Raw genomic sequence first — 26,765 nt, 5'->3', positions numbered from 1 at the left:
TTATCTTGTTTTTGTGAGTATAAGGCTTTAGAATACATTCCCTAAGATTGGAGATTGAGAGGTCAGGGAGGAAGGTTGAGAGGGAAGAAAGTGAATGACGGATGTCAGCAAACACTCCCCCCTTCCTTGGGTAGATCATACTTTTTGGAATGATGTCGTCACCTTTTGAAACCAATTGTTCCAAGTTGTTATGGGTAAAGGCTTTAACCAATAGTTTTCGATCACCCTATGTGTTTCATCTAGTTGCAAGGGTGGTAAGGTAGTCGTCCATGACTTTATTTGCAACATTGTTGGAGGTGGTGAATCTACAACGGGAGGTGCAAACTCTTTCTTGCTTGTATGGATATGTACAATGGTAGGTGGAGGTTGTGTCGAAGCTTCTATTTTCGTATAGGAACTACATGAAGAGTAAGAAGCTTCATTTGCTTTTCCTGTTCCTGAGCTAGGTGGAACAAATCGTTCTTTCTTGATACCCAAACTAGCTCTGGAGCAGGTGTGTCGCATTCCGCGATTTTTTCCTTTCCACGATTTTCAATTTGTTTTGGAGCCACGTGATTTGGTTTACATGGGTCAGGTGACAGGTAAGAGTACAATTTACGTCTGGGCACCCAGATTTGATCATTTCCTTTATAGTATCCTTGGGCTTTTAATAGTCGTTTAAGAATCCAGCGCCACATTTTCTTACATTTCTTGGAGCGAGTGGGACGTTTCTTACGAGGCTTCCGTTTTTTAGCATTAGCCATGGTTACTAAAGAAGCTTTAGGGACCCACTTGTATGCTTCCTTTGTTATATTAGGATGGTTCTTGTGTGTCTCAAGCTTTCTTTCAACTACATCAGTTGAAGATCTAAACAGTTGGGCTATGGGGACGTATTGTTCAACCTCCTGGACATGCAATGTCTTGGGTTTTATTTCCTCAGGCAATATCTCAGGGACTATGGCTTGAGTGGTAGGGATAAGAGTTGGTTTTTGCGTTGTGACACCCCCAGTCCCCCAATCAATAGTGCATTTGGTGGCTATCATCCACGTGCGTCCTAGGTTTATATTACCCTCCATAGTTCCAGTAGGCATGACCAAAAAGTCTTGAGCTACAATTCCATTGTCATAACTGACAGAAGTGTGCCAGATTCCAAAAACCGTAGTTTTTTTCTTGTTGACACCCTTGACTTGGATAATACTCTCAGATAGAGGTGGCTTCCCTAACTGACACCACACTCCATAGGATAACAAATTATATTTAGCACCCGTGTCCAATAAGGCGTTATATAGCACTTTTCCATAGGCACTATTTAACTCAATAGGGTATCGTAGAGGTGTGTCAGAGTCCAACCAATCCTCTTTGATTTCCACGTGGAATGCATTTGTGACTCCAAGGTTAGCCTCTTGTTTTTGTCTTATACGTTGTTGTCGCTCCTTAGCCTCAGCTTGAGCTTGTATCTTCTGTAACTCGGTTTGTGCTTTGGCGGCCTTCTTTTGATGAATGGCCCATAGTTCTTCTTGGCTTAAAGGAACATAATATCTTTTGAATTTACTCCCATTGAGGAATCCAATCGTTTCAACTCCATCAAGAGTTTCCACACGAAGGGTACCTTGTGGGGTAATTTCACATACTCTATATGGTCCTTTACCAGCATATTTCAACTTTTTCTTCTCTTTACGTACTCCATACATAAGGACTTTATCACCAACTTTGATGTCCTTGTCCTTCACATGGCGATCAAACCACTTCTTTCTCCTATCCTTTTCCACAAGAGCATTTTGCACAGCCAACTGTCTCTCTTTGTCTAGTTTTTCTAAGATATACAAACGCTCGGTTAAGGGGTTACCATCATAGTTACCCGGAACGCGGAACGGGAACGGCGACGGGATCCCCGCGGAACGGGGGAACGGCTAGGGGTTCGGAACGGGAACGGCGCGGAACGGGAGGTATAAAAAACACCCAAATAGTGCATTTTTTAGCTTCTTGTGTTTAAATACAAGGAGTATTAGGGTGCTTTGACTCTAATACTCACAAAAAACTCGTTTTGAAGACCATTCAATCTTGCTATGACTAGATGATGAGAGAGAGAGAGAGAGAGAGAGAGGGAGAGACTCGAGAGAGTGAGAGGGAGAGGGAGAGATTTGAGAGAGTGGGAGGGAGAGGAAGAGAGCTTGAAGGCTTAAAGCCTTGAGCCTTGAGAGAGTGAGTCTTGAGAGGGAGAGATCTTGAGAGTGTGAGAGGGAGAGAGCTTGAGCCTTGAGGATTAGCTTGTGGAGAGAAAGGGGGAGGGGGGTGCATTTTATGAGTCCTTGAGGCCTTGCACACTTCAAAAAGAAGCCCAAACATTGACTTCAATTTTTTCAATTTTTGCCAAATGCAATTGGCCGTTCCAAGGGCATTTCGGAAGGTTTTGGGGGCGTTCGGAACGTTCCGGAACGGCCGTTCCGGTTTGCACTGGCCACCCGGAACGTCAACCCGGAACGTCAAACGTTTCGGGACGTTCGGGAAGGGAACTGCCCCCCCCGGAACGTCGGAACGGGGGCTAGGGGGCGTTCCCCGGTAACTATGGTTACCATTCCATCCTTCTTGCGAAGCTACCCTAAGACTAGGAATGACAAACTCCCAAGGCATAACCGCTTCTTGGCCGTATACCATTTTGAATGGCGTACAATTAATAGCCACTTTATAAGCAGTACGATAAGCCCATGGAGCAGATGTCAACTTCAAATCCCAATCAGTGCGATGAGCTTCTACCGTCTTGGTTAAAATAGAGATTAGAGTCTTATTGGTGCTCTCGGCTTGTCCATTAGCTTGCGGGTAATAAGGTGTAGACTTATGGTGGGATATCATAAAGGTCGTGGTAAGCTCTCTTATTACCTCATTTATAAAATGGGTACCATTATCACTAACAATTTCAAAAGGGCAACCAAATCTTGTGATAATGTTCTCAAAAAGAAACTTAGCTGTTGTCCTCGCGTCAGCTTTTTGTGAAGCCTTAGCTTCAGCCCACTTTGTTACATAGTCCGTAGCAACTAGAATATATCGAGATTGAGTGTTGCGAGCTGCGGGACTAATTGGACCTACAAAGTCTAAGCCCCATTTTTCAAATGGTTGGGTTACTTTAATAGGATGTAAGGGCATTTTGTCTTTGCGCTGTGTGGTCTTGTAACGTTGGCACTCATCACACCCTTTTGTAAAAAGTGATGCATCCTTAAATAAAGTTGGCCACCAATAGCCTGATTGCAGCACCTTTCTAGCAGTCAGGTCTCCTGAAAAATGTCCTCCTGCTATGCCCATATGTGCTTCTTGCAAGATATACAAATATTCATCCTCGCGGGCACAACGCCTAAGAATATCATCCTTGCCTAGTCTATACAGAGTTCCGGCAATCAAACAATAGGGTTCACATTCTTTTACTAGCCTTCGAGCGATATCCTTACGAAGTTCCTTGGGTGGAAAACCATTAACTAAAAAGTTAACAATGTTCTCACTCCATTCAGGCATAGTCTCAACTATGAATAGGGAAGTATCGGGTAATTCATCATCAACTCCTGTAGGGGCTTCACCATTGGGTATGCGAGACAAATGATCAGCCATGACATGCCTTTTACTGGGTCTCACTACAATCGTGAAATCAAACTCCAGAAGAATTAACAACCATCGTGTGATTCTTCCTGTGGAGCATGGCTTGTTTACCAGATACAGCAACGCTTGATGATCCACATAAAATACAAACTTGTTTGCTAGAAGGTAGTAGCGAAATTTCTTTACTGCATAAACCATTGCTAAACCTTCTCGCTCTGTAGTGGTGTAGTTCCTTTCAACATCGTTCAATTGACGGCTTGCAAAGCTAATGGGATAGTCCAATTTATGTTCTCCTGGTTGAGTGAGAACACACCCAATAGCAAAGTGTGATGCATCAATATGCACATGGAAAATGACATCCCAGTTAGGTGTCCTTAAAATCGGAGCACTTGCTAGAGTTTTCTTCAATTGTTCATAGGCTTGGTCACACTCTTCAGTCCATTTAAATTCAATGAGAAGCTTGTACAAAGGACGTGCTATCTCAACGAAAAATAAAATAAACCGTCAATAATAACCCACGTGTCCCATGAACCTTTGAACTCCCTTGTAATTGGTTGGTGGTGGTAACTCTAGAATCACTTTAATTTTGCTCTCATCGGTTGAGATACCATTCTTAGATACTATATGCCCTAAAATAACTCCATGCTTGACCCAAAATTGGCATTTGAACGGGTTCAATGAGATACGATATAACCTACACTTTTCAAACACCTTCCGCAAACATGATAGATCTTCTTTCCAAGAAGAGTAAACACAAAGGTCGTCTAAGAAAGCTTCACAAAACTCTCTCAAATATTCTTTAAAAGCAGTGTTTATTAATCGTTGGAATGTAGCAGGGGCATTTGTTAAGCCAAAAGCCATCACACAAAATGCAAACACGCCAAATTCTGTGATGAAGGCAGTTTTAGCTTGGTCCTCTAGCGCTATCGTGATTTGGTTGTAGCCTGAATACCCATCTAGAAAGCTATAAGCTTCCTTGCCTGCAACTCTTTCGAGTACATGTTCGGAATATGGTAGGGGGTAATGGTCTCTTCTAGTAGCTGCATTAACTTTTTTGAGGTCCACGCACACCCTGAGTTTCCCATTCTTTTTTGGCACGATAACTATTGGAGACACCCATTCAGAGTGTTCAATAGGATATATGAACCCACATTTGATAAGCTTTTCTAGTTCTTCTTGAATGATCTTTGCGTACTTAGGATTCATCGGGTAGGGTCTTTGTTGTACGGGCTTCGCAGTGCTAATCATAGGGATTGTATGTTGGACCACAGAAGGTGGAACACCTTTCATATCATGGTATGTCTAAGCGAATATGTCCTTGAATTCCTTGAGAAGCTCTTTGAGGACCGCCTCTTCAACTTCTCTGAGGTCTTGGGCAATAAAAACAGGTTTTGATTCTTCACCGGGGTCGGCTAATTCTATTTCTTTAACTATTGCCGGACCATCATAAATTCCATTATTCCCATCGATAGGTATTCTTTGGGCTTTTGTGTACACAATCTTTGCTTCCCCTGTGGTGTAAGATTTGAAATGTTCTGGTGTAGGATGCAAGTATGTGGATTCTGGTTGTGCTTTGGTTTGTGCTTCTATTTCTGCTTTCTTGTGTTGTCGAGCTAACTCTTGGTTTTGACGCCTCCTTGCAGTGCGGCTCAACTTTGGCTTGTCTATGATCTCTAATTGGGCTATGTCATGGGGTCGTGGTCTACACCACATAACATTTTGGAGATATTCACCCCAATCGTCTACCAATTTACGATGAGCATCACATGCTCCTATATAACTGAGCCATTCTGCTGAGGATCTCTTCTTTTTTATCCTAGCACGTACATTGGCTCGATATCGACGCCTCTTAAAGTTTTTCTTTTTCTTATTTGAGACCTGCTTTTGATTTGCATTTAGATCTGGCTCACTAAAGGAGTCCTCGTTGGTGTCCTCTTCACTCTCGGAGGAGCTATCATCGGTTGATGTGCTCGGTCCTTCCGAACGTTTTGACTCTGAACTTGCTCCACTCTCTAATTCATGAGATTCAGAATCCATTTCACTCTGGGAGTCCGTGTCTGAGTCGTGTTGGTCAAAGTCTTCTATTGAGCTATCGGTGTCACTGTCAGATTGGTCTACAATTGCCTTGCCCTTAGAAGATGCATGTATGGCACTTATCATGTTCAGAGGTGCAATTTGTGGTACCTCTTCCCCCTCTGGTGTGACCCAAGTGGTTCCTCTATTTCCCCAGGTATCTATGGTTGCAGCTAGGTGTACCCAGTCTACGTTGTCTGATTCCGTCATACCCGGTAACACATCCATGTAAGGAGAATCTTGGCCAATGTCTGTATCCTTCTTACAAGTGTAACAATATTGTAGTGGGGCTGAGTGAACTGTGGTGTCAGAGCGATGATCAATAATGGTTTTACTCCCTAAGGGGTGTACCTTACCAGTCACCAAATCCACTCTAAGGACAGAGTCTTGGAATTGCAAATAGACATGATTTTTAGACCAATCATGAACCATTTGTGCTTCCCTCATGAATGGTCGTCCTAAAATCATTTCATATGACATAAGGTGTTTAGAGAAATCCATTACAACGAACGTATGTCGTACCTTGTGTCCTAGAACTTTGATCTTAAGATCCTTGAGCATGCCCATATGTTTGGCTATGGTTCCATTTGCCATCTTTACCACAATGTTAGTAACATTGAGGCGAGGTTTTCCCATGGATTCCCAACAATCTTTTGTAACGATGCTAACTCCCGCACCACCATCAAGAATTCCCTTTATAGTTAATCCCTTGGTAGTGATGGGTAGGGTCGCATTAGACTCGTCGCCTTCAAAATACTGCCCTAATTCGTTAATGGGTACCTCGATCACAGACTCGTGTCCATCTAAGTCAAGTGATTGCACATGATTTTCCTCATCAATCATAATCGACTCAGGCCTATTTGGTTGCGCAAACTGCGGTAATCCCGTTTGTAGCTCTCCGTTAAGGAATGCTCGAAGTGCAAAGAATAACTCAGGATCTCCATACAGCTTTGCTATGATCGTGGTTCGGACCTCAGAAGACATGAAGTCCACTAGTTTGCCAACATTCATTGGCATTTTGCAGGGTGTAGGTCCTTGACTAGGAACTGGTGAGGATGGAATCTCATATTCCTCAATGGGATCAGGTATTCCTTCGTTAAACATCCTTTCCAACAAGAAAGGTGTATGCTCACTTTCTGATGTCTCGTCCTCACTCCCTTCTTGAATGATACTAGGTATGGCTAACGGTCTATTGTTCATGTGGGGTGGATGAACTTGCGTGGGAAACACCGTGTCATGAATTTTGACATGCATGGGTTCTGGTTCTAGTTTCCTTTGAGTCTCCTCCACTAAACCTCTTAGATGTTTCACCTGCTCAATCTCGTCTACTGGGTTTGGGTACGTCCCAATCTTCTTTTTACGATTCTTCCCTTTTGGCCCCTGCGGTTTATCTTTGGGGTCTTGGATTGGATTTGGAAACACTTGTGGTGTTTTCAGAGGCTCTTTATTGTTTTCTCTTATTCGGTTTTCATTTGGTTCCATGTTACGGTTTTCTTTGTCGGTCTTTCCCTTTTGGTATTAGTTCTAGTCTCCATTGTCTCGATTGAATCTGAATCATCCTCGAGGTCATTCATATACACGGGGTCATCTCCTGTTCATATGTTTGTTTTGGAACTTGGCTTTGAATTTCCCGTATTCTGCGACCTCTTCCTTCGTGTCTTCTTTTTCTTTGCTTGGATAACTGACGCGGTATCTCTCTCTTCGAGGATATGGCGTGGCCCTTGAAGCATGGACTGTGTAATCGCATAAGCGGGTACGACGGGTGGTATTGGCGATGTCACACTAGCAATTTCGACCAAATTTAGGGGTGTGATTTTAGGCGCATTTGGGTTATAGGGGCATTGGGCAATCAAGTGATCTATGCCACAACGATTACATGTGAGTATTGGCATTGCAGACGTGCTCCCTTGATTCATTTGCATCTGTGCAACATTCTTTTGCAGCCTAATAGAGCACTCCGTTGCCCGATGTGGTCCACCACACTCGTAGCATTGAAGAGGTGGCCTCCTAGCCTGGGTGTTGATATTTTGACCTCTGGATACGAGAGCAGCAGCTTGATAAACCGGCTTGACTTGCCCCCAACAATCTTTCATGTAGTATATAGGGCACTCTTTCAATGTATCAAGTCCGTAGGCAATACTAGCGTCTATTTCCTCCTCACAACCATCTGCATAAGCATTAGATGGCTCGCAACCCACTTGGTTCATAGGGGCGACTCTTGGATGCGAAAGCTGCGGTCCTAGCACAGGAGGTGGTAGCGGTGTAGCTTGTACAACATTTTGAGATCTAGGGACCATGTGTTGCGATAGTTGCTCAACAGGTGGAGCAGGCATCAATACAGGAGCTCGAGGCGCATCCGTCCAGGCTACAGGTGGTCTATTTGCCATCATACGTTTGATCATTAAACAATCCTTAGCTTGGTGACCATACCTACCACATGCGTTGGAAGTTCCATTAAATTTTACTCTAAACGTAGGGCACTCACTAGTGCTATGTGGACCTAAGCAAATGGAACACCATTGTTGCTCCCTTCTTGGATACATGTGACTATTTTGAGGGGGTCGATTATCCTTAAGACACTCTTGGATTGCCTTGGTGAGGTCTGTCAAGAATGTCTCAAATACCTTTGGCTCATTGGCAATGGGCTTTGCAGTCATGGGTTCATACTCAATGGCTTGTGAGCTAGTGGATCTCGTGTCAGTAGACACCCTCATGCCTGCTATCATCAAGTTGTCCTCTAATTGGATTGCATGGGCAGTGACATCTTCCCAGGTTGTGATACCTCTAATCACTAGTCCATTATAGATTCCTTCATTCCTCAACCCTCGAATGAATCGATCAAGCAGTTGGTTATTGTTGAAGCGCTCATTTACAGGGCAACGAGAGTTTAAGTGCTTTAGACGACTAATGAAGTCCCTTACTGACTCTCCTTCCTTACGTTCGGCCTTCTGTAGCTGAGATGCTACACCCCAAAGCACACCTTCTCGTATGTACTCCTTTAGAAACAACCTTCGAAGGGTAGGGTAGATTGTTTTCTCGTCCACCCTTAGGGTTCTATACCAATCTCCTGCCTTCCCACTTAATGTCAAGCTTAAGGCATTGCACTTATGTAGTTCGTTGCGTTCCCCTAAGGAATCACATACTTGTTCAAACACTTCAATGTGTTTTCTAGCATCTTCGTCCCCATTGAATTTTTGCGCGAGTTTGGCAATTTGTACTGCCTTACTTCTAGGCTCTCTATCAGATGCATGACGCATATTTTCCGCGATAGATCGACCTATGGTTTGAGCAAACGCTGCCAAGTCACCTATGTGAGGAGGCAGGGCCGGTGGAGGTATTCTTGGAATCATATGTGGGAGAGGGACGGGTATCGGTCTTGGCATATGTGTGGATGATGCAGGATATGGAACATAACCGGGCATAGGTCCACTCGGATAAGGGCTAGGGAGCGGCACTCGAGGAGCATAAACAAGTGGTACAATTGGAGGTGTGGGGGCCATGTGTGCATAAGGGGCTAGAGGCACATACGGTCGAGGCCCCATATTAGGTACTACGACACTAGGTAGTGGCACTGCGCTAACCGTAGATGTCATCGGTACATTCTCTGTCAGGCCTATCCTTGGAGTGAGCACTGTGTTTTCTTTAATAGAGGGTTGAGCCAAGTTAGGGAAGCTAAAGTTGTCGCTCGGAGGCTCAGATTGCATAGAGACCCCAGGTGAAATGACGTAAGATGGGTCCATGGGACTCATTAGAGGAGTCTCCATTTGTGATAGAGTAGGCTGTTGAGCCTTGCTCGTATCCAGAAATCTCATGGGGCCAGTTGAGAGTATATTTACCCCTCGGTTTTGCCTTTCTGATTGAATAATGCCATGGATAACATTACAGATCATTTTCTGTTGATCTTCGATGCTCGTGGCACTAGAGGTTGATTGTACAATCTCTATCCATCCTACATGGTAGGCGTGGCCAGAGTGTAGATCCGTCAACACCTCAGTATGGAGGTCGTATGTCCAATGATCATTAATGAACAATCCTTCTGGAGTCGACGTGTTAACGGTTTCTTGTGAGGTAGAAGCAATGTTGCTCCCCGTGGTTTTACTTGTCACCAACGGTACTTAGAGGGAACTTCTGAAGGAGGCAGCTCAACAGGGCCTTCTTGGTAAGAAGTTGGCAGGATATCCACATGGACACTCTTTGGTGGTGTGGGGTCCACGTGCGATGTGAAAGGAGAGTCCACTTCCCCACCCCCTTTGTGTGCTCCATTTGCATCAGGTTCCGAGCGAGTAGCTCTACCTAATGTTTCCATGAAACGGCTAAACATACTAGTACTAGGCTGTGGAGCTTCGGGAGGTGCATGGCCTTCTCTCTCAGTGTTTTGGGTAGAGTACGCTTCCATGATTTCTGAGTCGGAGGAGGAATCACTAGCGGCTATTTTAGGGTCTTGGGTGGTGCTACCTTGTGTCCTCGCTGAGGGTCTAGAGCCTATCGTGGATGGGTAATGGGTGTCCGTATGAACAGAGTCACCCTCAATATGCTCGTGTTCTAGCACCCGCCCAGAGCGTAAGTGCATGTGCTTTTGATACCCTAAGGTGTCAAAAAGCTGCTCTAGGAGGCCTTGTGACTAGTTTTTTGTGTGTTTTTTTGCTAGATTTTTTAGAGCGTGTCGTGGAATGGGCCGTGTGATAGCTCGAAACGAGCGTATCGCTAGGAGGGACGCGCTGTGCTTTACAGCCCACTGTTTGGTTCTATTTTGCTCCAGAAAAGCCCGAAACAGTCTTTTCCTAGCTGGGGAACTAGGCTCCAAATAGCAAGTCCTAGTGTGCAATGAAGGAGAGGAGAGTGTAGGACTTATCCCACATTCCTCACTCCCTCCTTGTGAGTCTAGCCTATATATATAGGAGTGAGACTACCCTATATCATAAGAGAGAGACAAGGCCCGGGCTTGGGCTTGGGCTTGGGCTTGGGTCAAATGATCCCGATCCCGATCTCACTTTTATACAAACCAACCCGTCCGTTTTTATAACCTCTCCCTCACTCACGTTTTTATTTTTCGATTTTTTTATTTTTTTTTAAATTTAATTTTTTTAAAAACTTTTTTTTGGGATATTATTTGGTACGCGTTTTGGTGCGCGTTGACCTCACCTAACTATTTACTGTCTCACCTACCTACTGACTTGCTAATCAGTGGTTCACCTAATTACTAACCTACTTAATTAACTAACTGTGCGCCTAACTGTGCACAAACCAAAAAACACAGAAAATGTAGAAAATTGAAACTTGACAGAACTGTGCAGTGCAAACCAGAAAATGCAGAAAACGCAGAAACGCAAGAAATGCTAACTGTGTAAGCTGAAATCTGAGCTTAATAGAACTAGCAAAACAGAGCTTAACAGAACATAGAAAACTTGAATGCAGTCAACAACATTGTGTCTTTCTCTACTGTTTTTGCATAACAACAATAATCAAACTTAAGCCGCGCCTTTCCTACATAAAAAATAGCTTCAATACAGTTTATAGGTCGCCATTGGAGCTTCACGCGCAGCAGCTCCCCGGCAGCGGTGCCAAAAATGTCACGGCTAGGGACTTGCTACGCGCCGTGTGCGAGCCACAAAGGCTCCTAGCACACAGTCATACAACAGACAAGCTCACAAGGAAGAATGGTGTGTCACTCACCTTCCTGCGTAGTTGCGAATGAAGGATTCCCGCGCTGCGAAGAAGAGGGAGACGCCGCTACGCCGCGCTGAACCGCCTCGCCGCCGTCGTACCGCCGCAACGCTCGATCACACACACACACACACTCTCTCACACTCTCTCTCACACGTACACACACACACACACACAAGGAGATGGTGAAGGAGAAGGTGGAGATGGAGCAAGAGCGGCTTCTATTGCACAATGAGAGAATGAGTAAAAATTAGGTTTAGTGGCTTTTACATGAGCTCACCCCATTCACACTTGGGCGCCCATACTTAGCCAACTAACTCCTTGAATATTCCAGTTAGAGTGCGCCTGTCATCGGCGATCACCCTTACCCTGTTCCTATTGGTCCGACAAGCCCGGTACCTGACTCTAAACAATACAACGTTTATAGATCATAGGGTGTCCGTGTGCCGTGAGGGTTAACAGGTTCAGTTCAGTTCAGTCACCCTAGATTAGGAAGTGATCTGGCACTTTTGTGAGTCTGTTCGTAGACCGTGCATGTCCAAGCACTTAGATTAAATGCATTTCCTCTGGTTGCACACAGCATGATCATCAGATTTCTATTAGAACCCGTCAGGAGCATTTTTATAGTGCATAGACCTATTTCCCTATTTTTGACAAAAGTTACTTATTATTTTTAAGTGACTTTTGTTGGAAAAGTAGGTAGGGCAAATTCAGTAAGGATGTATATAAGAAACCTAGCTCTAGTAGATTCTGGCAGAAGAGGCAGCAGGAGCAGTTGCTCAATAGGCAACTTCTTAGCAGGACCCCCCAAGACGCCCTAGCGTTTTTGCATCACAGCAAAGAAGCTAGCTTTTTGGATCAAGACCAGCCTTGGCGTTTTGCATAGCAGATCAGCCCCGGCAGGTGCAGAATAGCAGATCAGCCCTAGCGTTAGCAGATTTTCCACAGCAAGAAAGCATTGTAGAGATTTGTGCAATCAATAGTAGACCGCTCTCGCCAGAGAGAGTAGGGCCCTTGGAGGGGGGTTTGACAACTTACAGGTGTCGTATTATTCTCTCTCTATCTCTGAGTCTCAGCACCTTCATTCACAGTGTTCACCACTTTGTTTGTGTCCATTGCATTCTCTCACTAAAGGAACGGAAGGCTCTCCTTTCCGTAAGTAAAAGGAATCCTTGAGCACAGTTCGGAGCACTTATCTTGAGCAAAGTTCAACATTCACTTCCGCTGTACCTTACAATGAGTTTGTGGGCTTTCCCACTTTTATTATAAGTGACTTCAAAAGATGTGTCCAGGTTCACATTGAACTTGGACAAAGTATAAAAAATATACAAAAGGGGCTATATAGGCTTTTAACCCAACAACCTCCCACTTAAAGGCATAAAATGACGCCTTTAAGTTAACCAACTCCCACCAGCTGTATCCAATGTCCATGTTGAGCCTTAGCAAGACTCTTGGTGAGAACATCTGCAGGGTTATCCTGTGTATGGATCTTAGTCAAGGTGACTAGATCATCCTCCAATACCTGTCATACGAAGTGGTACCGCATATCTATGTGTTTGGTACGCGCATGAAACATGGCATTTTTGGCTAATAGATAGCGCTTTGGCTATCACATCCCAACACGGGAGTATGAGCAGGCATGCCAAGCTCTTTTGCAAGTGTGCACAACCAAATGGCCTCTTTTGAAGCCTCTGTGGCTGAAATGTATCCAACCTCAGTAGTACTCAGTGCCACAATTTTTTGCAACCTAGAACACTAAGAGACTGCACCACCAGCAATAGCAAATACATAACCACTGGTAGATTTCCTGGTATCCATGTCACCTGCCATGTGTGCATCACAATATCCTTGCAACTTTAAGTCACTTTTGCAATAACAAATACACTTTGACTGTGTACCTCGCAATATCTCAGAATGCATTTGATAGCTTTCCAATGCGCTTTGCCAGGATTCTACATGTATCGACTAACAACTCCCACTGCATAAGCAATATCGGGACGAGTGGCAACCATAGCATACATACGAGAACTACAAGCTGATGCATAAGGGATTCCCTTCATTGCATTCAATGCCACCTCATCTTTTGGGCAATCTGCTTTGCTAAGCTTAGTGTATGGAGGTAAAGGTACTCTAAGAGGCTTAGCATTAGCCATATTAAATCTGTCAAGTACTTTTGCAATGTACTTTTCTTGAGATAAAAACAACAATTTCAGCTTTCTATCTCTTTTAATACGCATGTGTCACGTGACACATCCAACCCTATGTGTTCGTGGACAAGCTACAGCATGATCAGGGTTCAGTCAGTCGAGTCAATCTAGATTAGAAGTGATCTGGCACTTTTGTGAGTCTATTCGTAGACCGTGCATGCCCAGTCACTTAGTATAGATGCACTTCCTCTGGTTGCACACAGCATGATCATCAATATTCCCTTCAGAATCCATCAGATTCAGTCAGGGGAATTCTCCAGTACATTTAGCCTATTTTCCCTATTTTTGGCATTTTTCAGTGACTTCCCAACAAAAGTAGGTAGGGCAATTTTGCTAAGTTAATATATAAGCAAACCCAAGTTAGCACTAAATGGCAGAAGAGGCAGCAAGAGCTCCACGCTCAACAGGCACCTTCTCAGCAGGACCCCCCCAAGGAGACCTAGCGTTTTTGGAGCAGAGCCATCACCTAGCGTTTTCACCACAGATCAACCACCGATTTGCTTTTGCAGATTCCGGCGACAGCAGAACCTTAGAGCAGCCTAGCGTTTTGCATTTTGCAGAGCAAGTGTTGACAGCAACAGAAATTCAGCTCTAGCGTTTTTGGTTGCAGATCAGCCCCGGCGTTTTACAGCTTTACCGCGACGGAAAGCCAAGGAACATCAGCGTTTTCAGTTTTCAGCAGTTAGTATCCGCAGATCAAGTCCCGAACTTCGTAGATCTCACCTTCCCGCAGCAGTTCCTCGCCGCACGGTCAGTTTCCGCAAGGTTTACAGTTTCAGCCAAGAAAATGCAGATTTCAGCATCTGCGTTTTCAGCGCTCGTCGTCGCATCGACATCGTCACCGACATAGAGTCAGAATTCAACAGATAGAAGATTAGCAGATTTCAGCCCATAGCGTTTTTGGACAGCACTAGAAAGATTGCAGATTTCAGCCCTTAGGTCGACTTCGTCATCACCGTCATCGTCGCCGACATATCCTAGACTTGCATCAGTCCCACGCATTCCATTTGTACCAGATTGTGCAATCATAAGTAGACCACTCTTGCCGACGAGAGTGGGGCCTTGGGAGGAGGGTTTTACAACGTCTCTGGTGTCGTATCTCTCTTCTCTCTTTATCTCTTAGTCTCATACACTTGCACGCACAGTGTCCATTCACTTTGTTTGTGATCATAGCATTCTCTCATTAAGAACGGAAGGCTCTTCCTTCCATAAGAACTAAAAGGAACCCTTTAGCACAGTTCGGAGCACTCATCTTGAGCAAAGCGCAAACAATCATTCCGCTGCACCTAACATTGGTATCTGAGCTTTGGCAGTGTTCTGTATCACTCAAGGAAAGAACCACAAGAACCACAATTTTTTTTTGCTTGTTGAGGTCGCACTAACCAAAGTTCACTTGGGCGCTGTCGATTCCTAATTGTGTTTTTTGAAGAGTGACAGGAATCCCAAGAAAGAAGGGCTTGTCCAGTCTCCCCTTGTGTCTCTTTTCACTCATTTAGAGCGGACCGTGCACTTAGCGGCCGGCCAATCGATGTGAGGTGGGAAAAACCAACCTTGGTGTGAGCGCAAGGTTGCCAAGGGGTGCGCCCGCGGAAAAGAGTAGAACTCCGGTGAAGAGAAGATCCTTCTCTAACGCGATTTGCAAGCGAAAGAAAACCTCAAGACACTCAAGAACCTCAAGAACCCAAGACCCCCAAGAACCCGAGTTTCTCGTGAACTTAAGAACCCAAGACCACAAGAACCCACAATAACCCACGACTTCAGAATGGTCATCACTCGAAGCGGAATGGATACTTCGCTTGGAAGTGATGAGCATGAGAGAGGCGAAGAAGAATTTTCCCCACCAGGAGGTTTTTCTGACCCTTCCCCGTCTACGTCAAGGATTGCACTAACTCCTATGGAGGCTTTGGAGCAATTGTCCTGAAACAGAATTTAAAACGCGAAGCACGAAACGCAGAAAGAAAAGCAGAAATGGAACGCAGACATGCAGAAAGAGAAGCAGAAAGAAAGGCCTACGAAGAACAAAGGGCAGCCATAGATAGTGACTACAGAGAAGGAATGGCAGCCATAGAGCGTCAGTACGAATTGAAAGCAATACAAGAACAGAGCGACCGACAAAACAAAGAGTTCTGGCGACTCTATTCTCAAGTTCAGGCACAGATACAAGAGATTTGAGGCGTGGAGACTTTCTCTGTCTCTTCTTCTCCAAAGCATGACACACAGGATTTACATGATTGTTGAAGCATGATGATGATTTGATTGACAATGATTTCCATGATGATGATTTGATTGACAATGACTTGCATGATGATTTGAATGACAATGATAAGCATGATGATTTGGATGATAATCACAAGAATGATGTTTTGTATAATCAAGATGTGATTTCTCACAAGCATGATGAGTTGCATGAAGATGATGTGATTGTTCACAAGGATGATGTGTTAGTGGATGCTTTTTCCAGCGAAGCTAACCGCGTCGTAGATTCGATCAATCACGAAGAACCGATCTTGGCTTTCGAGTCGAGGTCCAAAGAACCCCCACAGGACGATTCAATCATTCAAGAAGAAGCGATCTTGGCTCTCGAGCTTAGGTCCAAGGAACCCTCACAGGAAGTATTATGTGTTCGCATGATTGATACCCACGCATTGTTCTAATGTTTCATTCGTGATCGTTTCTTGTATTTTAGTCTGCATCGTTATGTGATCCCTTTTCCTAGGCATGACATATGTTGAGCACGTTTCTCTCATGGATGAGCACGAATGTATGCGGATTTCTCATGAAAAGCTGAAAGGTATGCATGTAAGGAAGTCACACTTCATGTCTCTTCCTTGGCATGACACAGTTTTCGAACGAGCACATGAAAATATGAGCACCAAGCATGTGCATTTCCGTTGTGAATTGCCACAGTTGATTGCTCTAGATCAAAAGCCAAAGATTCGATCTCATTGTTTGCGTGTGTGCGGTGAACGATTTGACACTCCGTCTAATTGTTCATCTACATTGCATGCACAGTCTTTAAGGAAGACAAGATTTTTTCCATTCACTCTACATGGAATAGGTATGTTCATGTTTTTGTGTTGGAAGTGGTTTCAGGAATTTTCAGCCATGGAGATTCTTGAAGAAGAAAGAAGCATGACTTTAGACGAAGTTGAAGCATCGAAGGAGCCACAGAAAACTTTGTGTTGCTTTCGGCGCGGCCCAAAGAAGCAAGCGTTGCAGACCTTTATGAAGTTCAAGTACCGCACGACCTACAATTCAAAGTGGGCCGGCGAAGAGTCCCTTCCAGGATTCCGGATGCTATTGGCGATCTCCCTCGACGCCATACAGTTCGGTACCAGTACCTCACTTTGAAAAGGAGGGGATGTCACGTAACACATCCAACCCTATGTGTCCGTGGACAAGCTACAGCATGATCAGGGTTCAGTCAGTCCAATCAGTTTAGATTAGAAGTGATCTAGTACTTTTGTGAGTCTATTCGTAGACCGTGCATGCCCAATCACTTAGTATAGATGCAAATCCCCTGGTTGCACACATCATGATCATTAGTATTCCCTTCAGAATCCATCAGATTCAGTCAGGGGAATTTTCCAGTACATTTAGTCTATTTTTCCTATTTTTGGCATTTTTCAGTGACTTCCCAACAAAAGTAGTAGGGCAATTTTGCTAAGTTAGTATATAAGCAAACCCAAGTTAGCACTAAATGGCAGAAGAGGCAGGAGGAGCTCCACACTCATCATGCACCTTCTCAGCAGAACCCCCCTCCCAGGAGACCTAGCGTTTTTGGAGCAGAGCCGTCACCTAGCGTTTTCACCACAGATCAACCACCGATTTGCTTTGGCAGATTCCGGCGACAGCAGAACCTCAGAGAAGCCTAGCGTTTTGCATTTTGCAGAGCAAGTGGCGACACCAGCAGAAATTCAGCCCTAGCGTTTTTGGTTGCAGATCAGCCCCGGCGTTTTGCAGCTTTACCGCGATGGAAAGTCAAGGAACATCAGCGTTTTCAGTTTTCAGCAGTTAGTACCTGCAGATCAAGTCCCGAACCTCGTAAATCTCACCTTCCCGCAGCAGTTCCTCGTCGCATGGTCAGTTTCAGCAAGGTTTACAGTTTCAGCCCGGAAAACGCAGATTTCAGCATCTGCGTTTTCAGCGCGTCGTCGTCGCATCGTCGTCATCGACATCGTCGCCGACATAGAGTCAGAATTCAGCAGATAGAAGATTAGCAGATTACAGCCCGTAGTGTTTTTGGACAGCAGTAGAAAGATTGCAGATTTCAGCCCTTAGGTCGACTTCGTCATCACCGTCGTCATCGCCGACATAGCCTAGACTTGCATCGGTCCCATGCATTCCATTTGTACCAGATTGTGCAATCATAAGTAGACCACTCTCGCCGACGAGAGTGGGGCCTTTGGAGGAGGGTTTTACAACGTATCTGGTGTCGTATCTCTCTTCTCTCTCTATCTCTCAGTCTCATACACTTGCTCGCACAATGTCCATTCACTTTGTTTGTGATCGTAGCATTCTCTCATTAAGAACGGAAGGCTCTTCCTTCCATAAGAACTAAAAGGAACCCTTGAGCACAGTTTGGAGCACTCATCTGGAGCAAAGCGCAAACAATCATTCCGCTGCACCTAACAGCATGCCCAAAATATGCTCTGCATCACCCAAATCCTTCATAGCAAATGCTGAATTTAGCTTACGCTTAAGAGCATCGAGACTAGTCTTATGTTTCCCGGCAAGCAGCATGTCATCAACATAGAGAACAAGTATGATGGGACTACCATCTTCATCCCTTTTCGTATACAAACAATGATCTGCATGGCTGCGTTTAAAGCCTTGAGATAGCATAAAAGTGTCAAACTTCTTATACAACTGCCGTGATGATTGTCTCAAACCATACAGAGCCCTTTTCAGTTTGCATACTAGTTCCTCGCGTGTAGAGCTACAGAACCCTCAGGTTGTTTCACGTATATATCCTCCTCAATGTCACCATGCAAAAACGCTGTCTTTACATCCATTTGATTCAATTCCAAATCAAGCACCGCAACGAGAGCAAAAAGGACACGTAATGTTGTAAGCTTTACAACAGGGGAAAATATTTCTTGAAAATCAATTCCTTCTTTCTGTGCATATCCTTTTGCAACCAATCTTGCCTTGTACTTGGGTTTTTTATCCAAAATCTTAATCTTGTACACCCATTTGTTAGGAAGAGCCTTTCTTCCTTTAGGCAATGACACAAGATCCCAAGTATCATTTGCATACAAGGATTTCATTTCCTCTTGCATTGCAAGCTCCCACCTAGTGCTGGACTCGCATGACTTAGCCTCTTTATAAGTAAGAGGTTCACCCTCATCTGTCAACATTACATGATGCAAAGAGGGATTAAATCTTTGCGGTTGCCTTCTCAAACGAGTTGACCTGTGTACCCAATGATCTACATTCTCAGGCAACGATTCTACATCATGTGGCAACTCATTTTCAGCTCTATCATGCTGCTGAAAATCATTTTCAACCAATTCGGGTGGCTGTCCATTCTCATTAGGAGCATCAATATCATGTCCTAGCTCTTCTGGCTCAAGGTTAACCGATTGAGTATCAATTTCAGCTTGCGGTAATGCATCATGAGGCTCTTTTTCAACATCAATGGGTGGCACGAAAGGCTGAAATTTGACTGTTTTCTTGTCAGCATCAGATTTTGTAGCATTCTTAAGCAATTTTGCCTCATTGAACATTACATCTCGGCTGCAAATTACCTTTTTAAACTGTGGTAACTACACTCTATAAGCCCATTTCACCTTCTTCCCCATAACCTAGGAAGACTCCTTTAATGGACTTCATATCAAGCTTTGTTCTCAAGTCATTGCGTACATGAACAAAAGCTTTGCAGCCAAATACTCTCAAATGATCATAAGAGGCAGGTTTGCCAGACCAAACCTCCTCTACATTGTCATTTTTTAGGGTACTATTCGGAGAGCGATTGCAAATATGAACTGCAGTTTTTAATGCCTCTCCCCAAAACTCTTTGGAAAGAATAGCGGTGGACAACATGCAACGCACTCTCACATAAAGTACGGTTGTACCTCTCAGCCACACCATGCGAAGACGGATTATAAGGGGCTGTCAACTTCCTTTTAATCCCATTATCATCACAAACATTGAAAGTCTCACTCTTACTTTTCAACAAATGCACCCATGCTTTCCGAGTACAGTCATCCATGAATGTAACAAAATACAATGCACCACCAAAAGAGTTAACATGCATAGTGCATACATCGGAGTGAATAAGATCAAGAGGATTAGCTTTGCGAGAGACACGAGAGTAATAAGAAGATTTCTTTTACTTTCCATAAAGACAATCGTTTCAAAAATCCAAGTTTTTGCCTTTTACATCAACCCTTTTCAGAGAGGAAAGCACATCAATACCCCTTTGGCTCATATGCCAAGTCTCTTATGTCACTATTGTATGTGAAGCAACTTCAGCAACAACAAGAAACTTGCCAGGCAAAGCTTTACATCGAAGACCTCTTTTAGACCCTTTTGCAACAAGCATAGAGCCCTTAAGCAACTTCCATGAACCCCAAGCAAAGATGGTAGTAAAACCATGTGCATCTAACTGACCAACAGATAGCAAATTTTTCTTAATGCCTGGTACAAACCTGACATCATTCAATACAAGCTCTTGACCATTGTTAAGAGCCAAACGCATGGTACCCATTCCCTCAATACTGTAAGCAGAATTATCACCAAGGTACACCTTGCTATAATTGTGTGCAGCATATGTAGCAAAACACTCCAAAGATGGAGTCACTATCCAAGATTGGGATAGGCCATCATTAGCACTAAGCAATGCATCAATGACATCTTTCTTCGAGATAAGCACGTCTTCTGCATTAGCTATCACCAAATCTGAGGGGCATGAAGCTGCAACCAAAATTTCCTCAACGTCTGACAATGTCACAAAACGGGAGCGTACACGAGCACTTTGAAATCTGAAAAATAAAATACTTTGCAAAAGGGAGAGAAGGGAGAAGATCGACACAGTATTGGGGACCAGAAGATGGGCTGGTCCCCCCCGTTAAGAGTATTCTTTATTCAGGGAAAATTCTTATACAAGCACGAGAACCCGAGGAAACTCCTCCGTTCTGTAATCTTAGACCCGAAGGTCGTGTTTTCCCGTAAAGGGCTTGGCCACAAGGCCGTTTCTTCCCGTAAGGGACTTAGGCGCGAAGCCGTACTTTCCCGTAAGGGACTTAGGCGTAAAGCCGTACTTCCCGTGAGGGGCCTTCCCGTAAGACGAGAGATTCCTGCAAAACAAACCACACAAAGCAACAATTTCTCAATGTGTATCAACACCTTATACCTGTCGCTCCTTGCTCGGAGAATCGACCTCCGTACTCAGTCGTCACACGAACACTTGCAATTCCTGTCGCCAGCCTCTACTCCAGAATCCCAGCGCTAGCACTTTCTGCTGCTTCCGGCCTCTTGGAAACTGAACGCTTGCTGCCCTTTTATAGGCTCTGGCACCTGGCGGGAATAGTAGCCGAAAAAGTAGAGCCTTGGCGCCCTAGAGAGAGGAGAGAGAGAGATCGTTGGTTTAGCCCATGCGTAGGTTTTTTACGTAAGTTTTTTGAGAGCCTTGCTTTATTTTATTAATAAAAGTTAAGTGACCGGCCACTTTATAAAATAAAGTGTGAACCTGTTCAAACTTTAAAAACTCACTCAATTAGTGAAAACCATGCTACACGAACACATTCAAGGCGTCCTCGGGTGCAGAACATGGCACAAATGCAATGCAGACACAGACTCCTCGCGGGAAAGCATCAGCCCTCCCGCGAATGTTCCTGCTTTTTGTAAAAAGCTTCATTGAACCCATCTTTATTCTTGTGCTTGCGTTCTTACTCGTATTTTGTTACTCAGTTCGGATTTCCTCCTTAGCCTACGGGATGCCCCCTTACTGATGCACCCGTCACCCATCATGTGACGCATCAGGGGCACTCGTAACCCGACCCTTTCCACCGAACTTACGGAAACTCCTTCGCGATGTTTACCGTCACCCATCAAATGACGCATCAGAGTTGTCCGTTCTTGATGGCAGTTCCTGTAGCTACAATCTTTTAACAGTTCTTAGTGCACACAATAAAATATCCTAAAAAAGAGATTAATCATTAAAAATAAGAAAATAGTCCAATTAGCAACAGACAACTCCTCAATGACCATACTAGAGGATAGATTTGCATTTTCAACATCCTTGGAGGAATCACCTGCTGATTTTTCCCCTTTCTTCTCATCTTTCTTTTTCTTCTCTTGCGCTTCCTTCTTCCTATCCTGCTCTTTCTTGAAATACCTGCAATCGGGTTTCTTGTGACCATTTCTGTCACATGATAGCAAGTGGCATCCTTATCCTTTGTCTTGCTCTTACTTCTATTTTGAGTCCTGTTGCCCGTATCACGCTTTTGATTTCTACCTCTTGCATTGTAGGCAGAACTGTCACCTTTCCTACTAGACTTACGTCTAATCTCCTCATTGAGAATAGACCCTCTCACACCGTCATACGTGAGGGTGGGACTGTTTCTCAAGGAGACAACCAATGTTTCCTAAGTATCTGGCAATGTCATAAGCAAGAAAATAGCTTTCAGTTTATCATCAAATTGCTGAAGCCCATTGTCCTGCAATTGACTCAACACACCTGTAAAAGCACTCAAATGCTCAGAAGCTGACTTTGATTCATCAAGCTGTATATTCACCAAGTTTCGCATCAAATGCACCTGGTTCACATGCTTGGTGTTCTCATAATTGGACTTTAGCTTTTGCCATATTGCATAAGTAGAGTCCAAACGCTTGATGTTCGTCAAAATGTCATCATTGACAGCCATTTTGATGTATGCCATGGCCTTCTTATTCAACCTGGCCTACTCTAAGTCAGACAAACCTTGCGGCTTATTCTCTTCCAATGCATCTTCACAATCCTTTAAGAAAAGGATACCTTGCATGTGTTCTTGCCAGAGGTCGAAGCCTTGACCATCAAACCGTTTGATTTCCATTAAACTTTTAGTATTAGATGCGGAAGAGGCAGAACCCATCTTAACTCAACCACAGGTGTGTATACAAGAGAGATGCAATAGGCTGAATATTTCAGCAAACAGTAGCAACCACAAGACCTTGCATATGATAGACCACAATTTCTTTACATGAAATTGTCCAAATCTGAATTTCAGCTGAATATGCTATTTAAATCACCTATACTGAGCTTTTCACTCAAATCTTCGCGCAAAAAATCAATACATGTGATCCCACAAATTTGGTACACCTGCGTATTACTGTTTTAACCTGTAAATCACTTGTTTTGACCTAAAAACAACCTGTTTTGGTAGTTTTGGTGACCTTCTTGACCCGGAAGCAAGGGGCTTCGCGATGGAAATGAAAATGGTTGCGGGAAAGCAATATAGCTTGTTGTCCAGCAGCCTGCGCAGGGCTTGTTTTGGACCCTAGGGCTTTGATACCAGCTGAAAGTGCGAAGGACAGGCTATGAGGTGAAGGAGTGCAGGATTGGGCCGGGTAGAGCCAGGCTCGCGTGCAGCAGAGCAGAAGCGCTAGGGATCGAAAGGAGAGAGAGAGAGAGAGAGAGAGAGAGAGAGAGAGAGAGAGAGAGAGCATCTTTTCTACGAGGGCTCAGCCACAGATCCAGCCTTCATGCTTACCTCCACTGGTTATCGACGAGGGACTTTGGCTATGCTACCACAGATTGCTTGGCAGGGAGATTCGCAGACACGTGATGCAGTTTTCTCAGTCATCACTAGTATTACACTATGGAATATTTGGAGAGCTCGTTGTCTTCACATTCTCAGTGCGGCTCCACAGCTTCTTCAGGATATCCTCACTGCCATTTGGCTAGACACCATTCACACCCTGATTAGGCAGTGGGATTCGTCCTCCGGTACATCTAGAGCAGCCGAGGCTCGTCGATTTGCCTTCCTTCGGTGTTGGACACGATCCCCACTTTTCTTCACACTGATAGGTGGTCAGATTACTTGGCATTATGCCCCTCCTCAGTGGTTTCTCCTCCACTCCTCACACCGACCACCATGAGATTGTTCTAGTCGAGTAGTCACTATAGTGGTTCTCCTCCTTTCGTTCAGCTTGTACACCCCACGTGATAGGCTACTTTGGCATCCACTTGGATTATTTTGTACTGAGTAATATACAGCCCTGACTTTTTCCACAGAGAGAGAGAGAGAGAGAGAGAGAGAGAGAGAGAGAGAGAGAGAGAGAGAGAGAGAGCTCGCACGATTTGGGGAAAACTCACTCAATGAGTTTGTGACTTTAAAAAATGTGACTTTAAAAAATGTGTCCACGTTCAATGTGAACCTGGACAAAGTATAAAAAATGTACAAAAGGGGTTCTTTAGGCCTTTAACCCAACAAATGACGTTATTCTCCCGTAACGAAGACACATGAGCATCAAGAGAGCCACTCAAGCACCTTGCCCCTTCGGGGGCTAGCCTCGCCTAAACGAGATTGGGAGATGAAAGAGGGGACATCACCAATTTCAGCGGATGTGAACCGACGCCCTTCCAAGCGGGTATGGCATTTCCTCTGGGAAAACCGTCGGGTTACAAGGGAGTTTAGCGTGGTGAGTGATAAGCTACCTAGCAGAGGGAACTCCAAAGGGAAGGCCGAAGCAAGTCCCGCAGTACCTGGGCCTCTGACCAGAGGTGCTTGGTTGCCGTCACACCCTGTACTAGTCAGCGAGTTCAAGAGCGCTGCACTAAGAGAGTAGATAATCTTGGCCTCGTGAGGAAGGTAATGCCTCATGTACTCAAAGGGAAACTAGTGACAAAAGCGTCTACCATAGGAGCTTGGTGCAATTGAAGTTTCGGTTGTCTTTCTCGTGCATGTTTAGTGTGCGAGGAAAACGGTCGAAAGTACCCATCCCTGACTCTTGAAACAAAACAAAAAAAATATTGGATATTGATTGTGCTACTACAAAGATAAGGCTTGGATGGGCGTATATACAAGCCGAGTGTGTTTTTTTGTTTTGGGGGGGGGGGGGGGGGGGGTCCTAGGGAGTGAAAAATGTGCCCTTGCGGTCTTAAGTTTGTTCCACACATCACTACTATAGTACGGTAGCACCTCCCATAGGCAGTCTACAATGTTTGGGACTCCCAGGGTTGTCATTGTACTGTAAAATACAGTACCCTTTTGTACGGCAAATTACAATGTATTACAATTTTTAGCGTACGTTTTATATTTGTACAGTGTGTTTAAAAACAAACCCACAAGATCCTTTGATATCGTACAGTGTTGTACAATGTATTACAATTTATAGCGTACGTTTTATGTTTGTACAGTGTTTTAAAAAAAAAAACCCACAAGATCCTTTGATATCGTACAGTGTGTTGTACCGTACGGTCATTATTACGAACGTTGAGTACGGCGTATTTTGCATGATATGGGCATTTGTATATCGTACGGAAATTTCCATGGGGACTGCATTCCTTCTGCACATTAAGTGATCTTTTAGAACTGGCTTTGAATGAATGGCCTAGCTTGATGAATGTTGCAAGATAGCTTTTTTGGTTGGCAGGCTGTGTTCCAATTAAGTAATGCTAATGGATTTAAAGCATTGATTTCTAGTTCTATCATTCTTCAGCCAACATGGGTTGTGGTCTTTGGCTTTTGCAGGTAGTGGCCGTGGCACCAATGGGCAGCTGAGAGGAGCCTGACTCATTCAGGAGGAGCAAGTTTCAATCTGTAGTCCAGTTGCTCTTCTTCCCTGCTGTACTGCAATTCCGATGTAGAATTGTAGAGTCTCAACAATTTCGTGTAGCAGTGGCAAGCTTTTCTGTAGTTCTAACTAACCTTGGTACTTCCTAAGAGCATGTTTAAAGTGTATGCATAAGTAATGCTTGTTTTTACCATTTTGGAGTAGCAGATGTAGTGCCTATATTCTTTGTTGTGATTGAACAATTTCCGACGAGCTTTTGATAATATTGGCTTCGTCTTCCCTCGCGTATGATGGCAACCGTCCAACAATACTAGGCGAGTGCTCATATGTGACTTTTCTGATGGCGGTTGCAAAATGCGATCAAGTGCCAATGTTTAGATTGGCTTCAAATGTATGATTTAGGGCAACATACACAAATGGCTGTGGTTTCAGTTGAAGGTCCTTCGAATTGCCATAATGCTAAGCAGAGATGTGCTAAGTCTGTCTTCGTTTTAGTAGTTCAATCAAGACTTGGTATGTTTTTGAATAAGAGCGAGCAGGGATGGCTTATGGTTTGCTTATTGGAGATCAACTGCTCAGCTCTTTCGCTGTAGTCAAGAGCCTCATTCGTCATTTCAGGTGCTAGCGCTCCATGAGTACCAGGATTCGTGTTTGCAACATGGCCTTTTTGCAACAGGTCAATCTCTTGTATAATGATACTTGTGTAAAGTTGTTCCATTGATTTAATCTGTATATCCTTGTTCAAAACCAACTCGTTTATGGATTGGATATCTATCTTCTACATGGGGGAGATGTGCATGAATGTTGTATCAATGTACTAGAATTCCCTACCTTGTGTGGATCGATCTTCACCGATGAATGAAACGTTCGTTTGTCTCCTACGAGCGCTATAGGTTCTTTTTCTAGACTGCCCAAAAGGTAAAGGCTATAGTGATGTGTACTCTTTTGGCTAATAGAAAATGCATATGGTATTTCAAAATTTGGAAAAAGTTTGTGGTTGGTTGATTTTAACTATTTGATGCGCTACTCTTGCTCAGGTGAACTTTTTCTTCACTTGAAAGTACGGAAAGGTGAAGGGGAGAGGGTTTAGTATGTGAGTTTTAGTCATACCGTATCTAATCCCTTTTGGCTTCTCCATTGCACTGAATTGCACCATCTAGGTCGTGCATGACATGACCTTAAATATTCCATGTTACATAAAATGTCGATCTTGGTTGCATGTGTAAATCAATCTTTGCAAGGGCCTTCATTAGTGGTGGAAAGCAATGTCGCATAGTAATTATATTTTGTTTCAAACCTTTTGTGCCTTAGCTTACAACTTGTGAGAAAACATAGTTAGCTTGGGCAGGCTTTGTGATTCAATCACGTGCTCTTTGGCATGCTTTTAACTGGCTGAATTGTCATAGAAGTATGTGATAAATTTCAAATTGGTCTTGAAGATTAAGCTGGAGAGGATTCATATCCTGTTTGACTGAGGATTCATATCCTGTTTGGCAATTTCTGAACGCAGTGGAAGAACTCTATTTCATAAATTGT

General features: G+C 44.1%; 1 protein-coding gene across 2 annotated transcripts in view; it reads left to right on the top strand.

Moving 5' to 3' along the window:
* Window positions 1–25,707, top strand: part of LOC147460506 (nuclear transcription factor Y subunit B-3-like) — a 50,133-nt gene extending 24,426 nt beyond the window's left edge. For both annotated transcript variants that reach the window (XM_086507852.1, XM_086507849.1), the window contains exon 3: window positions 25,187–25,707. In XM_086507852.1, coding sequence (XP_086363978.1) covers window positions 25,187–25,190 — 4 coding nt within the window. In that variant the 3' untranslated portion in view covers window positions 25,191–25,707. The remainder of the gene's footprint in view (window positions 1–25,186) is intronic.
* Window positions 25,708–26,765: the final 1,058 nt, after the last annotated feature.

The sequence above is a fragment of the Adiantum capillus-veneris genome, chromosome 3 (assembly GCF_014529385.1).
Source record: "Adiantum capillus-veneris isolate H3 chromosome 3, ASM1452938v2, whole genome shotgun sequence".
Lineage (NCBI taxonomy): Eukaryota > Viridiplantae > Streptophyta > Polypodiopsida > Polypodiales > Pteridaceae > Adiantum > Adiantum capillus-veneris.
The sequence above is the reverse complement of the archived record's forward strand: the minus strand, read 5'-3'. Positions and strand labels throughout refer to the sequence as shown.